Source organism: Zeugodacus cucurbitae, chromosome 5 (assembly GCF_028554725.1).
Source record: "Zeugodacus cucurbitae isolate PBARC_wt_2022May chromosome 5, idZeuCucr1.2, whole genome shotgun sequence".
Classification (NCBI taxonomy): Eukaryota; Metazoa; Arthropoda; class Insecta; order Diptera; family Tephritidae; genus Zeugodacus; species Zeugodacus cucurbitae.
The window spans coordinates 47,672,640-47,688,633 of NC_071670.1; the positions used below are offsets into that span (position 1 = coordinate 47,672,640).

A 15,994-nucleotide genomic window follows, 5' to 3' on the forward strand; every position below is an offset into this window, starting at 1 on the left:
TACAAATATGAATAGCGTAAATAAATTTTAATCCTGTAGAAAATTTCTCACTCAGACATACAAGGGAGTTTTTTTCACGGATTTAGTTTTTCCCAAATAGGCTAGAAAATAAATAGTCAAAACATACATAATGTTCTTTAATCCCAAGGACATGGATGGGGTGAGACGGAAGTTCATAAAGTAATTTAATGGAGAGTTTCCTTTAAGGAATAAACTTTGACTAAGAGCTAAAGGATAGAATAGTGTACATTGAAATTTGAATGACTACACTTTCCTCTAAGCTTTTCCATCCTTCGCTAGATTCAGATACCGTAGAAAATTTTTCGTATGTGACCTTGAACTTGCTAAAATATTTGATCGGAAGGTGTACATCTTAGTCAACAGTATATGATGTTAGCATTGGTCAATAATTTCATTGAACCACAAAAAAACATATAATTAATTCCGCATTCCGCATGATAGGGGTAATTTTCTAAAGTTCTATATTTATATACAAAACGTCGCTATGCAGGATTAGTTTGGATATTGGATATTACGTTCAACAGTTATAGATGTGTAAACATGGAGTTCACTAACCCCGAAATTCGAGCTATTTTAAAGTCTTCCTTCATTGAAGCAAATCCGCTAGAGAAGCGTTCCGTGAGATTAATGGTGTTTTGGGGGATGGTACTCTGTCACTTCGAACTGCGGAGGAATGGTTTCGACGATTCAGAGCTGGTGAAAAGGACACCATGTATAAGTCAGCCGACGGAAGACCTGAGACGACGAATACCGATCAAATCATGGAAAACATCGAGTTAGACCGGCATGTAGCAAATTCGTGACATCGCCCAGGAGATGGGAGTTAGTCACCAAACCATTTTAAACCATCTGCACAAGGTTGGATACACAAAAAAACTTAATGTTTGGCTGCCGCATGATTTGACGCTGAAAACCCTTCTGTGAACCGAATTAACGCCTGCGATATGCTGCTGAAACGGAACGAACTCGACTCATTTTTGAAGCGGATGGTGAATGGCGACGAAAAATGGATGACATGCGACAATATCAAGCGAAAATGGTCGTGGTCGACGTGAATCGTCCCAAACAGTGGCCAAACCGGGAAGGTTTTGCTGTGTGTTTGGTGGAAATGGAAGGGAATCATCCACTATGAGCTGCTCCCATATCGCCAGAGATATTTGACAACCTAATATAAACGACCTTTAATACTGTCGTCTTTCAAAACAAGTTTATTAATTATTCAGTTTCATAATCTATTGAAGTCTGAATTGGGGAGGGGGGTGTTTGTATATCTCTTATATAACGCTTTGGTCCACTATCTCATCTGTGTTTTGAATCCGAGAGAGATCCGGAAGTAATAAAAAACTGATATCGAAGAAATATATTTTTTTTGAAAAAAATAAATTCAGATTGAAATATATAATCTAGAGAGATCACAGACAATGCGTCATCTTTCTGGACGATTTAAGACCGGGTGAGTCAAGTTTTTCTACACATTGAAAAAAAAAGGATTGGGAATGTTGAGAAAAATAATTATTCAATTGAATAAATAAGATCGAGAAACTAAGTCAAGAAGAGGGGATTAGATTGATTCGAAATTATAGAAAGAAGACAGTACTAATACGCTAATTTGAGCTAAGGAAACATTAATTGCAAATCTTTTAATATTTTTTATTTGATTTCTTAAAGAAAAATGAAATATTCCATTATTTATCCTCTACTATTTTTGTACCATATGAGTGCAACTGGCATAAACGCTCAAAAGTATGCAACACCTCTTACCATTAGCCGCTAATTTATGACACAAATTAAATTGTTAACAAAACAATTTATAGCCACATTTCATTCAAACTGACTTGTTGAGTGTTGTGGAAGTCAGTAATTTTAGACAATTACCCTTCAAGTGAGTAGTGAGCAATTTGAGCGAGAATTAAGTGGAGGTGATTATGCTCCAGTAAGTTGTTACTGACAGTATGTCTGAAGCATATTCTATTTAAGTGTGAATAAATTCAACGAAATAATCATAAATCATATGCCACAACGGCAGTTATGTTGCTTAAGTTTTGAGCGAATACCTATAATTACATGTGAGCATAAAACGGGAGAGCAGCACTCAAAGTTGGGATATGTGCAAGTGTACTGCTATGAAATTCGCTACAGTCTAATGAAGTCATTATCGCTACAGACAGTTATAAATCAAGCGTTACGTTGATTACGGTAAGAAGTGCAAGCGTTAAACGGATATTATCAGAAACGTTCACCTAACTAACTAGCGAGTATTTTTTACGATTATTTTTTTCGAAGTCTAGGGAAATTATGAATATATTGCCAGCTAATTGCATTGCAATTGCATTAAAGCTGTAGAACTTGCAACATTTTCAAATTGCATCTCACTCTCTTTTTCATATTTTTATTTTATTTTTTTAATTCTGCTCTACAGTCGCGGAAAAAATTCAGTTCAAGCAAATTGAATTAAAAACGAATCAAGCGTCGGCGACTTTTGGCGCATTCAGTTACAATTACAGCTCATTTCCGTGGCGACACAGCACCCATCCAAATGGTTGCGGAGCTGCCAGACTCCACCCGCTCACATAAACAGGAAGTTAAAGTAATCCTCGGCACAGGTGTTGCAGAATTCCCGTGCTTTGAGAGAAAACAAACATAAAAAATAAATAAATCTTTCAGCGCTCACTCCTCCCCCCTCCTTTTGTAATTTTCCGCCACTACGCTTCCCCCACTACTTGCCACCTGGTTGGGGTGCGCGTAGTGTCATCGCGCACACACTTGTCTAAGCGATTTTTGATTACACTTCCGTCGGAAATTATCATACATCCTTCAGCTTGAATAATTTTTATACAATTTCCATGCGAGCGACACCAAGGCAGACAGACAACTTACAAACACACACATGCATGCAGAGTAGCGCTATTTACCTTGCTACCTTGCCTGCCTTGTTAACTGTTTGTTTGTCTGTCTGTCAGCCTGCTGGTGATACGTGCTTCCCGCCTCTTAGCTCAGGCGTTAGCACTCCGTCATTTATACATTCATTTATTGCTTCATGTGTCTTCTTATGCTCATACTCACGCCCTACCATAAACAGGTGAGCCATGCAAGGTTTCCTCTATTAAAAAAGCAAAAACGATAACAATTCCTTGATGGCCTCTTAAAATGCAATAAAAATTGTCATTGATATTGTTATTGTTATTGTCTATTTTTCTTTTTTCTCCTTCTATTGTTCACTCATCATTGTGCCGTTAGGCAATTGCCTGTATTGAACACTTTTCACTTTTAAGTTTTTCCTCGTAAGTAGCTCTTTTAGTAGCATTTTTGTCATTCCACTTCATATAATTCATTCAGCTAAATCGTAAATTTTTTTTTGAGTATCGAGAAGGAGTTTAAAATTTCGTTAAATATTTATGTAGCAATCAGTTTATAGATAAAGCTTGCTGCTAATTTTTATGGTTGGGGTGAGACTAAAACAACCAAAATCTTCTGGAATAAGAAATCCCTAAAGAAATGTCTTTATATTTATGAGGAGAAATACACCGTAATTTACCGAAATAAGATAATTTGTTGTTTTTTCTTTCTCCTGTGAGTTCGTTGCCATGAAATTCATCAATCGTCGGTGGCTTGTTGGCATAGCCCATAGACTTGGCATAGCCCCACAGGAAATAGTCTAACGACGTCAAACCTCACGACCGAGGCGGCCAATTGACTGGGCTATTTCCTGACAGTAAATCGATTCTGACATTGTCTGTGATGCTTGTGGTCCTGTTCTAACCACATATTGTCCAAGACCATATCATCCAATTCGAGCTAAAAATATTCGGTTATCATTGAGCGGTAGCGATTCCCATTCACAGTAACGTGCCGGTCTTGGTCATCACGAAAGAAGTACGACCCAATGACGGCATGGCCCATAAACCGCATCAAACCGTAATTTTTTCCGGAATGCAATGGTGACTCACGGAGTACATGTGTATTGCTGCCTGACCAATGATGCCTCTTCACTGATGATTTTTCAATGAAAATCCGGATCATTTTCAAGTTGTTGCTCAGCCCAATCCACGAGCATACGACGATACTGACAGTCAAGCGGTTTCAGTTCTTGCGTCAATTTGATCTTGTAAGGATGTAGGCCAAGATCTTTTTGCAAAATTCGCCACAACGACGTCATAGAGATGCCCTAAGCTTGAGAACGACATGTGAAAGACTGATTTGGGTGTTCCTCAATTGATGTGCTTTTTGATCAGAGAGGACGATTATGAGGACCATAAGTAGGAAGCAGCGCTCTTAAATATTTAATAATTTAAACTCGTTGGATCGTATATCTTTTGTATATTGGTCTACTTTTGTAGCGTCGCTTTTAGAATAATCGTTGTATTGATCCGATGAGTAGATTCCGAGTTTGTTTCGATGACACCTAAGTCTGCAGTAGACGGTGTAAAGTGCCACTAGTAGTCTCATCTTGCTTTTTGAAAAAACAGTTTGGAGTGCCGAAGTCCTTGCAAGTGCAGTCAGTAGAGATTCCTACTAGCCAATTCATCTTTTAATAGTCGATTTCTGAGAACATCCGGACCAACAGCAATGAAGACCTCCGGCCCTACCGGCCTAGCAACCGCGGTCTTTTTAACTAGTTGGTCTGCAAGTTCGTTGCCTTGTATATCTTTGTGTCGTGGTACTCAGAACAAGATTAAACTGTCGACAATTTATTTACTGTTCCTTTGCCGCATAAAAAATTATCTCAGTGGAATTTGTTCATTCCTCCAAATATTTTATTTTCCAAACACCTCCGTTTGCCACTCCTCGCAGTGACAGCTTTATTGTAACCGTAATTACGAACTAATTAAAGGTATTTGTAACTACTCATCCAATTAATTATTTGGACTATCAACGCTGTCGATCAGCTTATCAACAATTTGCCCTAAAACAATAAGAACAACAAGTATCGTATTGCCGGAAATGCTTTTTCTCACTCCGCTAACTACGGAGCAGACTCCAAAGGGCGAAATGGTGAACTGTGCCCGTTTTACCGTTTACTTCGAGTTCAGTCTGTTTAGCAGCATTTGCTGTGTGCTCTTATTTATTTTGCACCGCAGTATTGTTTTCAGCAGCAGGAAAATCCTCCTAGAATAACAGACACGAAGTGAGATGCCTGGCTGATAGCTGTGGCAAGTGTGCTAAATTTGTATAGCTATTGAGATGATGTTGTTGCTGTAGTTTTCATTGTTCATTTTGATGGCGTTATTTATGCCAAAAGTCGTCCTGGCAGGATTTCGTATTTCCTTTTCAACCAGAGCAGTTTGTTGCTGTAATTGATTTTGACGCAAAGAAGAAATTGGGTATTTAACCAGATTTTGGAAGTTTTCCCTTTATTTTAAAGCTGTCTTTCAAGCAAATAATAGTATACCCTAGACTATTAATTAGTATAAATTAAGTTTGAAAGACACTCAAAATTCAAAAATTTCTTCTAACCGTGTAAGATTTCAAAAATCCTGTATGGATGCGCCTAAATGTAGACAATGAATAAAATTATTTTTTAAAAACATACAAACACATTTCCTTCATTCCTAATAACACGAAAAATAATCCAGTTACAATGACATCGCTTCCGGCAACTGGTACTGGTACTCGTAATAATCAGCTGATTTCAGCAGAACCTTCTCATTTTTAATAGAGTTGTCGTCGCCTTGTCTCCACTCACGTTCGCAAGGGAAGTTGGCGCGGCAGCTGTCCTTTTGCGCTGCAGTAAATCTCTGGCAACAGCCAATGGCGGCAGCCAGCTAATGCAATTCACATTTTGCCAGTCACGTACGCAAGTAAATCAATTAAGTTTGTCATAAATTTGAGTATCAACATTGCATTTACACTACTCTCTCGCACTTCATTTACTTGATTTTATTCATTTGCACATTTATTGAATTTGGATTGCTGCTCCACGCAAATATTTATTGAATTTACTCACGACAAATGGTTGGAGATTTTTCTCACATTTTCTCAATATTTATTAGCTGGCATGGGTAATGGTACTAGTGAGTGGTGCGAAGTAGTAATAAGGGCATAAGTTGTTGTCTGGTTTTTGCATATTAATGCAAAAAATGAGAATTTACCATATTACAAATAAGGATGGCTATTGTATGATATACTATTCATCATACAGTGGTTACCTAAACATTAGAATTCGACTAAAAATAACTTCGTGTAGAAATCATAAACTCTTTAGACTTCTTTCGCATATTATTGCTAGATAATATCATTTATATAGTATATTGATATATTTAGAAAGAGTTGAAACCCGGATGTCTGTCTGTCCGTCCGTCCGTGCAACAGATAACTAGAGTAAATATTAAGATATCTTGACGAAATTTGGTACACATCTTCCTTGGGATCGTAGGAGGGTTGCTATTGACGGGAGAAATCGGACCACGCATACAAAATGGCGAAGCCTGAAAACCTATAAGTGTCATAAAAAAGCCATAAATGAACCTATACCAGCAACATTTGGTATAAAGGATCGCACTTGGAAGAAGCATATCTTGATGTAATTGATTCTGAAAAGTGGGAGTGGCCCCGCTTCTAAATACGTTTTTTGTGAATATCTCGGAAACCAATAAAGCTATGTAAAATAAACTTTCTACAGTCGATTCCCTTACGGACCCCATTACACACGATTAAAATTGATATAATCGGATCTCGCCCACCTTCTATACAAAGGTAAGGTTAGAAATTACTAAAAGTGCGTTCACTCTCTAACGGAAAACGTTATCCTCAGATTAAAAAAAAATGGAAAATGGGCGTGGCTTCACCCACTTATGGGTCGAAAACCATATCTAAAAACTACTAGACCGATGTCAATGAAATTCGGTACATAATACAGTGGAACTTCCATAACTCGAACTTCTATAACTCGAAGACCGTTACCGTTGCTCCATTTCCGGTTTCGGAACCGGTAACATAATTTCCGGTTCCGGTAATGTCATCCCAGATGTCATATCCGGTTCCGGTTGCGCCATCTCTACGGTTCCGGTAACATCAGTTCCCGTAACATAATATATTCCGGTGCCTTTTACTCCATATCTGGCACCTCATATCCGCTTCCGGTAACTTTATTTTATGTTCCGGATGTCCATTTCCAGTTCCGGTAATATCATATCGTATATCCGGCTCCGGCTGCATCATTTCCGGTCCCGGCAACCCGGCAGAGCTGACATTTCCACATCCATATGTATATCGGTTAATATGTGATATAAATTAAGTGTGCGTATAGTCTTGGATATATATAGTGTGCATTCTTCTTGACTGGCGTATGACCTCATTCTTCCATAGTGTCTTTCGGGGAAAATGAGGGAAATCGGTTCAGGAATTACCTCAGCTCTCATATACTATATATGATGGTTTTCGTTATTATATTGGACTTTTTGCCGAATATATGGGTCAAATTCTATATTATATTAATAAAACTACAGGCGATCATCGCCTTTCCTTACTTGTTATTTATAATAGCTTTGAAGATCTTATCGACAAGACCTTTGGCTTGAGTATCGTAGAAAACACATGCAAATATTTTCTCCGAAATTCATGGCGAACTCCATAGTTTGGAAACGTAATTTATTGTTCTTGATGTTATCATTCCAATATAGTTATTGATTGTATAAATATCGTTATGTTACATAGCATTGAAATATCCTATAATATATTTGTTACCACTAATTCCTCCCGTAACTGTGAATATAGTCTTACATGAATAACAGTGAGCAAAAATAAATTAATTCATTATTAAACTGAGTGTTAAAGAAATGTGGCCGAGTTATGATTTGTTGTTCTCTGTATATACATACTTAGGAAGCCTAACGAAATTATAAGCCACGGCTATTTGTGAAAATCGCTATTGAATCTTTTCAATTTATTTACGTCTTGTTTTGCCACTTTCATCGACCAACAATATTTAGTGGTAAATTACAAGGTTTGTGGACGCGAAGACAGACGCAGCGGCGGCACCTAATCCGGCACGGCTATATAGAGAAAGAAATGAAAATGAGCTTGGTAATGAATGAGTCGTCGCCTGGTGGGGGTAGTAAATCCTCAGCTAGAAGCACTCAACCAAACTATCATAGCCTCGTTAAATGCTGCCGAATTATATCTATAAGAACATTATGGAGATGGCTGAGCGCGTGCTATGGACTTTGGTTGCAATGGCGTGCTGCTTAAGCCATTCAAGTGGCATAACGTCGCCAAAGCGTTTGCTGGGCAATACAAAAATATATACTTACTCACATATCCACAGCGAGTGTACAACAAAGCGACGTAGTAAATCGTTTTTGTGCCACAAAATTTATAACTCGCTATATTAAATGCTGCTTTTATACCCCATCACATTGGCACTTGGTTATTACTAACAATTTGGGTAATATTTTCCCAACACTGTGTTGTTGAGGGTGTCTTTTGCTGCTTTCTCCACTCTTCGTTGTTGTTATTTTTGTTGTTGGTGTCCAATAATTTTTATGCGTTCCAACCGCGTGCCATCACTCCTCCACCTCCACCTCCACACCGCACCCATTATCCCGCCCACTTTTTATTAAAAGTGACTAACGTTTATTTTGCTTAGCTACTCAGCTCTAAAAGGATCAACACAATTACCATTTAGCTGGCACAGTTTAGCCACTTTATTTACATTATTCATAAGAAATACATCCTTGTAGTCTCCTTATTATTTTGCGTCTGCTAAGTGGAAAATAAAATCGGTTTAGCTTTCTTCGTTTTGAAGTCGTATGCTGTGGCAACTTTTTTGGCTGGCTCTTTAAGTGGCAGCCAGCGCTTAAGTGTCTAATATTAGCCATTAAGTTTATTCGCTTTAAGTGTGCATATAAAATATTTAAATTTGCTTTGGCGAAGTAGGTTACTTCATGTGTAAACATTTGGAGATGAGACCATTTGGAGGGAAGAAAATATATAGAACATTAATCGTTAATAGGTCAAACATTTTTTCTTTGCGAATAATATAGTGTAGTATTAAAATTAATTAGTTTTTAGTCGATTATCGATTGTAATCTCAACAGATTTGAACTATTTATGATGTGTACTGAACTGCTTGGTCATACATTTTGTGGTTATTCTTTCTTGATTATTCTGGGATGATGATTAAACTTTCAGACAAACAATTTGTTAAAAATATTCCGATAGTTCTCAAATTTAATGCTTCCATTTCTTCATTACTCCTTCAATCATAATGTCTCTGGAGTTTAAACTGTTGGAAGAAATAGAAATTTCTTAAATCTAAATAAAATTGTCTGCTTTTTAGGCATTCGTTTGGCCAAAATACTTCTGTCCCGAAGTAAATCGCAAGAGGTCAAGGGAACGCCTTCAACAAGGACAATATTTCCTTAAGCATAGGATTTCTAACTGGCTATTGGCAAATTTACCGTATGCCAGCTACATAAGCTGCTGGGAAGAGAATGAGGTAGAATCTTCCCAACAATTTCTTTGGGAAAGGCCCCCTTTGCGAGGTCTAAGCAAAAAGCATCACAAAGAACTGTCCTTAATAGTCTAAGTGTGTTTCGTTTTTTTCTTGGAAACAGCCTTCGTGCCTAACCAAACCTAACCCAGGAATTAATTTCATTTCAGACCCATAGCGTTGAAAAATCCAGCGATGTGCTCCTTTTTTAGAAATTTCATTCAACTCAAATTGGGACTAAGGATTTTAAGTCTAAGGTCTCCTATCTATATTTTATAGTATTTAATCCTCTTTATGGATATCTTATTTGATGGTGTGAACCTAATGCAAACACCAAATGTGGATCTACCGGTTCAGTGACCGTTTTCCCAGTTTAGGTATGCTCCTTCAGTCCCTTTTAAAGATTCAAACGATATATAGGCGATTGTTTATTACTAAGCTTTCCAGCGCTGTTTAGGACTAGTAACAAAGACGGAATATGTTCTTACCCATGCAAATTGCATTTCTTGCAAGACTCTTCAAGAGTTAACTTCGATTAGTTATCATCCTCAATGCATTCTAAGGTACTCTCTTTAGAAGGCGTGTGAACTCACTACCGATACTGTCTCTGGAACTATCGGTTTAGTCCTCGCTTTCCTATAGCAGCCATTTTCCATTTCCTATAGAATTCCATTTTCCTCTGTACCTTCCCGTTCAGAATACTATACTACATATATTGAAGGGAGCTCTGGTAAGTAGAGTTTAAGAATACTATTCAGAAGTTAACTCCGATTCATCCTCAATCCGCTAAATGGAACTCTCATTTGAAGGCGAGTGAACCCACTACCGATACTGACTCTGGACCGATCGGTTTAGTACCCTCTTTCCCAGAGCAGCCATTTTCCATTTCCTAAAGAATACCATTTTCCACCATACCTTCTCGTTCAGGGACCCATACTATATTGTGGGCAGCTTTAGTAAGTCGATTTTATGAAATTATCTTGATAATACCGTGATATTTCAATGATATGGTCGTAACCAATAGTAAAAGTTTTGAAACTCAATCGTTTAAATTCTCAAATAATATTGGAGCTTCTTACTGTGTTTTCGCGAAACTCTGAATGAAAAATTCCACAGCAAATGTGGATAATGTTGTACTAAATCTTGTATGTACTCCTTTTGACCCTGTATGTATCGATTTTTAGCGTAAAAGCTGCAGATATCTATGTATATATGTCGTTTTGGGAGAATTTGCTATTATCGATTAAGAAATAACTTGCAAAAGCGATGTCTATATAACGCATAAAACGGTTTCAGTACTCGAAATTATTGTAGAATTTTGATCTCCTGTAGACCTTCTAAGTCTTAAAATAAAAATAAGCATAAGATAATAATAATTGTTGATAGGTCTACCCCAGACTCAAGTATTTGATTTCTAACCTGAAAAATTTGAGACCAAGAGAGTCGTTGTTCAAATACTGTTGCCGGCGTATTCCATTGTAATGTGTTCCGTCCTTTAATATATCTAGATATTTCTTAAAATTTTATTTCTTCAAATTATGTACATGTATTTGGGTATCATATCCACTTTAAGCCAGAAATGTCGCGCAAATATCCAAAATTTAACTTTTCCTACACTCTGACACCTCCGCAAATTATGTTAAATTGCCATACTCGAAAATTTTCCGCACAATTTAACTTTAAATAACCAACAACAGTAATCAGAGCAACAACAACAACTGCAACCAGAATAATGAGCAACAGCGTATAATAATAAACAAATTTGAGGCATGCCAACAAACACGTGCCACAGAAGTGAGCCGAGCAATTTGCGCCCCGTTGCGGTGATGCTAATGAAATAATTGACTACAAATACAAGGCACACAGAGACACACACACACATAGCCAAACTCACAGAGCGACCAAGTGATTTACAAACACCAGCGCTTAGTAAAACACAGACACACAGCATAGTTGAGTGGTGGCGGCGCAGCATATGCCACTTTCATAAACAATAACAACGACAACAGCAAGAACAATAACAAAAGTGATAGAGTAAATGAGTGTGTGTTTGTATTTGTTGTACTGTGACTTTCGAGCTGACAACACTGATGAGGCTGCCACATTGCAGGGACAGCATGAAACACAGCAAGCAAGCGGTGTGGGCGGCATAAACCGTTATGCTTGTGTAGCGGTTGATGTGTGTTATCCATCAAATTCTGGCACACAAAGGCCCACGGGGTGTGACTGAGCATTTTTGATGTGTTATGAAGTTAGTTTTGTTGTTGTTGTTGAGCGGGTATCATTTGTTTGTGGCAACTTTTGTTGTGCTCTGGTGCAACAGTCACTCGACACTCTGGTGTGTGGTGTTTGGTGTTGCTGACGAAGCTAATCATGACTTTATAACACACTAACTGTTGCTGATGAGTGAGACTGTAGTGTTGTGATTTTCATGCATTATATTGCATGCAATAACAACAACCATGTCACTAGTTGCAACTGCGCAAAAATATTAAATGCTTGCCTGGTTCCACTGGGCGTATGATTAACGTGATTTTGGCATAAATTGTGGTTTGTTGATTGGAAGGAAATGAAAATTTCATGAGTTGTTGCACCTCAGTGGATAAACGAAAGCAGTGTTCGGACGACATAACATCGTAGCCTGGCAAGCAGCTGACAGGCATAGTTGAGACACATATCGACAGCTGGATTGATGGGCAGCTAAATGAGTGAAAGTAGCATGGAAGTTGAAATGTGTAGGCTGCTAATCAAGTGAACTTGAGTGTTGGGCAGTAAGAAGTACAAAAACAAAGCATGATTATTACAGTTAATATAGTCAGTGTTGTTATTTGGTTTCGCTATGAGTGAAACCTAACATTTGTAGGATATTTGGTGAGTTGTTGGCTTTTATATGGCGTACTAAAACCTGATTATTAGCTTGTAGCGTGTAGGAGATTAAATTATCGTTTTCAGAGACAACTTGTAGAGAAGAGTTGTCAATTATTTTGTAGGGAGTATTTGATACACTATATCCAAGTCTATACGCTCACTTAATTTTGCTAAGATATCTCACATATTAACCGATATATGCGGAATAAAGCCCACAGTATTTTTGAAAAACCTATAATTAGGTTTATGGGAGATAGGGGAAGTTCTTTCTCGATTTTACAAATTTTTGGTACAGAGACACACTATTAGATGAAAAAGATTCCCTCTGAATTAAATTAAATTCTCTGAGAGATTTACCGATATTTTCGGTTAAAAAGTACCCTTAAGCACTGAGTTCTTCATATTCGATGTCCGGAGCCTTGAAAAGTTATAGTCCGATTTTGACAACTTTTCCACAAGTGCTGCCACACCTCAAATACAGTATTTGTGAAAAGTTTCATACCGCTATCTTCATCAGTTCCTTATGTATTCATTATAAAGGAAATAATCAGATGGAATTCGATATTTTGTTATATGGTAGTTGTGGTTGTGAACCGAATTCGCTCATTTTTCATCCGTGTTATCAGGGTGTCTAGAAAGAATTATGTACCGAATTTCATTGAAATCGGTCGAGTTGTTTTTGAGATATGGTTTTTGACCCATAAGTGGGCGACCCCACGCTCATTTTCCATAAAAAAAAATCTGAATGCAGCTCTGCTCTGCCATTTCTTCTGTAAAATTTAGTGCTTCCGATGTTTTTCGTTAATGAGCTAACGCACTTTTAGTAATTTTCAACCTAACCTTTGTATGGGAGGTGGGCGTGGTTATTAACCGTTTATATAAATTTTTATGGTGTGTAATGGGGTATGTAAAGGAAACGACTACAGAAAGTTTGGTTTATATAAGGGAAGAGCCACGCCCACTTTTCAAAAAAATTAAAAACATATTTATGTGTTTTTAGTTTTTCGCCATTTTGTGGGCGTGACAATGATCTGTTTTCGCCCATTTTCAATAACAAGCTTCCTACGGGTCCAAGGAACATGGGTACATGTGTGTCAAGATATCTTAATTTTTACTCAAGTTATCAGTTGCACGGACAGATGTACGGACGGACGGTCAGACAGACATCCGCATTACATCCTGATTATTTTGATAATCATACGTGTATGCTGAAAATTAGTTAGAGAGTAGCGAATCAAGCAAACTGATTTTCAAATGGAACATCATTATCTCCGCATAATCGATTGTAATGAGCTTATTGCTTTGGTGGAGAAATTTAGTAATTTCTATGACCTACACATTTTTTCCTTACTTAAAAATATTTCTTATTGGTCTAAACTCTATAAAACAAAATTGGTATAATTGAAGAAAGTAATTATAACACTTTAATGAAAGCGGTTTCGTATATAGAATTCAAACAGAAAAAAAATTAATAATCCTAAGTATTGTCTTCTAGTGATCTTTGTTGCAATTTTATTTTATTTAAATACTTAGATTATTGTGTGAGAATAATTGCGTACTAATCACACGTCACACAATATTTTACTCCCCCAAATATGTATGTAAATTTAATTTATAAACACACACTTGATTTTGGCGGTAATAAATTCACTTTTTATCCGGCAGCTCAGTTACTAAATCATATGGCGAAAAAAAGTGTCTGACACCCACATTTGCTACACCCAAAACAACCATCCAACGCAAAGTCAATCAACTAACCCACTAATTCGTATTAGTATTAGCCAGTGATCATACACACCCAGCGCATTTTGTAGACACACACTTTCATGCAGAAATACTCTCCTATACACTATATATACATATATTTCTTCATGTTTGTTGTTAAATTGTATACACCGATTTCATCTTCCATTTGCAGCACTTACCAGCGTCGCTTGCATACGAATGGGTTGTCTTCAGTCAGCGTCATTGCTCGTCGCGCTCTGCAATTGAGGAGATTGCATTAGGAAATTTGCCGGAAATTAAAATACACTTGTGAGTGAAAAATAAATAGTCCAACGAAATGTGTTTACCCGAGTTGGGGTCACTACTAGCAAGTAGTGGCGGTTGGACGGTGAAGTGTGGCGCAAAGTGGAGAGACAAAGTTAAAGTGGAAAAAGCGCTGAACTCGCATTTATTAACAGCTGTTGGGTTTGGCCCCTTCCATCAAATTCGTTGTCAGCTTTCGGCGCTTGTTTGTACAGTGGTAAGTTTAATAATACTTTTTAATAAAGTTATTTATTCAAATATTATTATTTAATTCTTTAACAAGTCTATATATTTATTGTTAAATAAGCTTTTGATAATTTCTGAGATATATTTTTACTGCTTGATATTTTTAATCATCGATATAAATATTGAACCATGCTTGAACCTCTATTTTGAGCACATATTGACTCTTACTTTCGAGGTTTCTAGGAAGATCATTTGAAGATACATAGTCATACACAGTTATACATAGTCTAAACTTAACCCAGGGCTATAAATACTTGGGCACTATATCTGTGGTATATAGGCTTTATCTGATTCCCCTAAATCCTTTCAATTATCAAAGAGTCCTCATCCTCACATGGACTTATTTAGAGCAACTTTGGTATAGCTATTTCCAATATAAGATAAATGATAGGGCTGAATTATGAGACCGTCTTAATTATCCTCTGAATGATTTTTTTTGGAAAGTATATATTTAAAATAATCGTGAATGTCATCAATTTAGGGTAGGCCTGCAGGCCTCGCGTAGACCAGTTATGGTCCTTTGGGATACCAGAATAGAGTGCCTTCACATGTTTCCTGAATAGTAGTCATCGTTTAGGATGCCTGCACCTGATGTGAATTTTAATAGTTTATGAGGCTTCACTCCTCGTAACTTATCATATTGTGGGGCCAACTGAGCACCTAAAACGCTGCCTCGCAGGAGAAACGCACAAGAGATGCCTTTACGGCCTGTCACCCAGTAGAAGTGTAGCCTCAATTCCTGGCGAGCCTTTCCACTGCAGTCTTGCTGCCCAATTACGGACAGTAAATACATGCACCTACTCCCTCATCCATTTTGGAGCCATCCGAATAGATATTTAAGGGGTTACGTGTAGTTACGGTACCCTTGCGCCAACCATCCTTTTCCATGTTTACAGTAAACTCTCTTTCCCAGTTGTAGAATGGGACCAGATAGTCGGTGCCTGTCAGACTGCCCTTAGCAATCGAGCTGTGTCCGAAGGATCTGTATTCACCTGTTGCCATCAGTCGTCCCGCCGATTTCGCAGTCAGCCAGTTCAGTTTTCTGCAAAGAGATCAATAGGTGGCAGGTTTAATATTTGTTCTAGAGCAGCCGTTGGGTCGTTCCTTAGGGCCCCCGTTATACTTAGCGCCGCAAGTCGTTAACCTTTTCCATCGGCTTCCGATACGTAGATTTCCTTGTGCCCGCTGACCATACCAGAACACCGTAGAGCAGAATAGGTCTCACTATTGCTGTGTAGCACCAGTGCATGAGAGAGGGAGAATACCCTTAGATAGTGCCGAGCATCTTACTGCATGCATTCTGTCATCAATTCAAGTTATTTTAAATATATATATTGCCAAACAACCCACTGTACAGTCCTCATTATTCTCTCTTGCATATTATTCGTTATTCGACAAAAT

The 15,994-nt window shown here is 37.7% G+C and overlaps 1 protein-coding gene across 2 annotated transcripts in view; it reads left to right on the forward strand.

The window, feature by feature from the left end:
- LOC105212248 (myb-like protein P) overlaps positions 1–15,994 on the forward strand; it is a 122,703-nt gene that overhangs the window by 18,716 nt on the left and 87,993 nt on the right. For both annotated transcript variants that reach the window (XM_054231215.1, XM_054231214.1), the window contains exon 2: positions 14,238–14,564. In XM_054231215.1, the coding sequence (XP_054087190.1) occupies positions 14,382–14,564 (183 nt within the window). In that variant the 5' untranslated portion in view covers positions 14,238–14,381. The remainder of the gene's footprint in view (positions 1–14,237; positions 14,565–15,994) is intronic.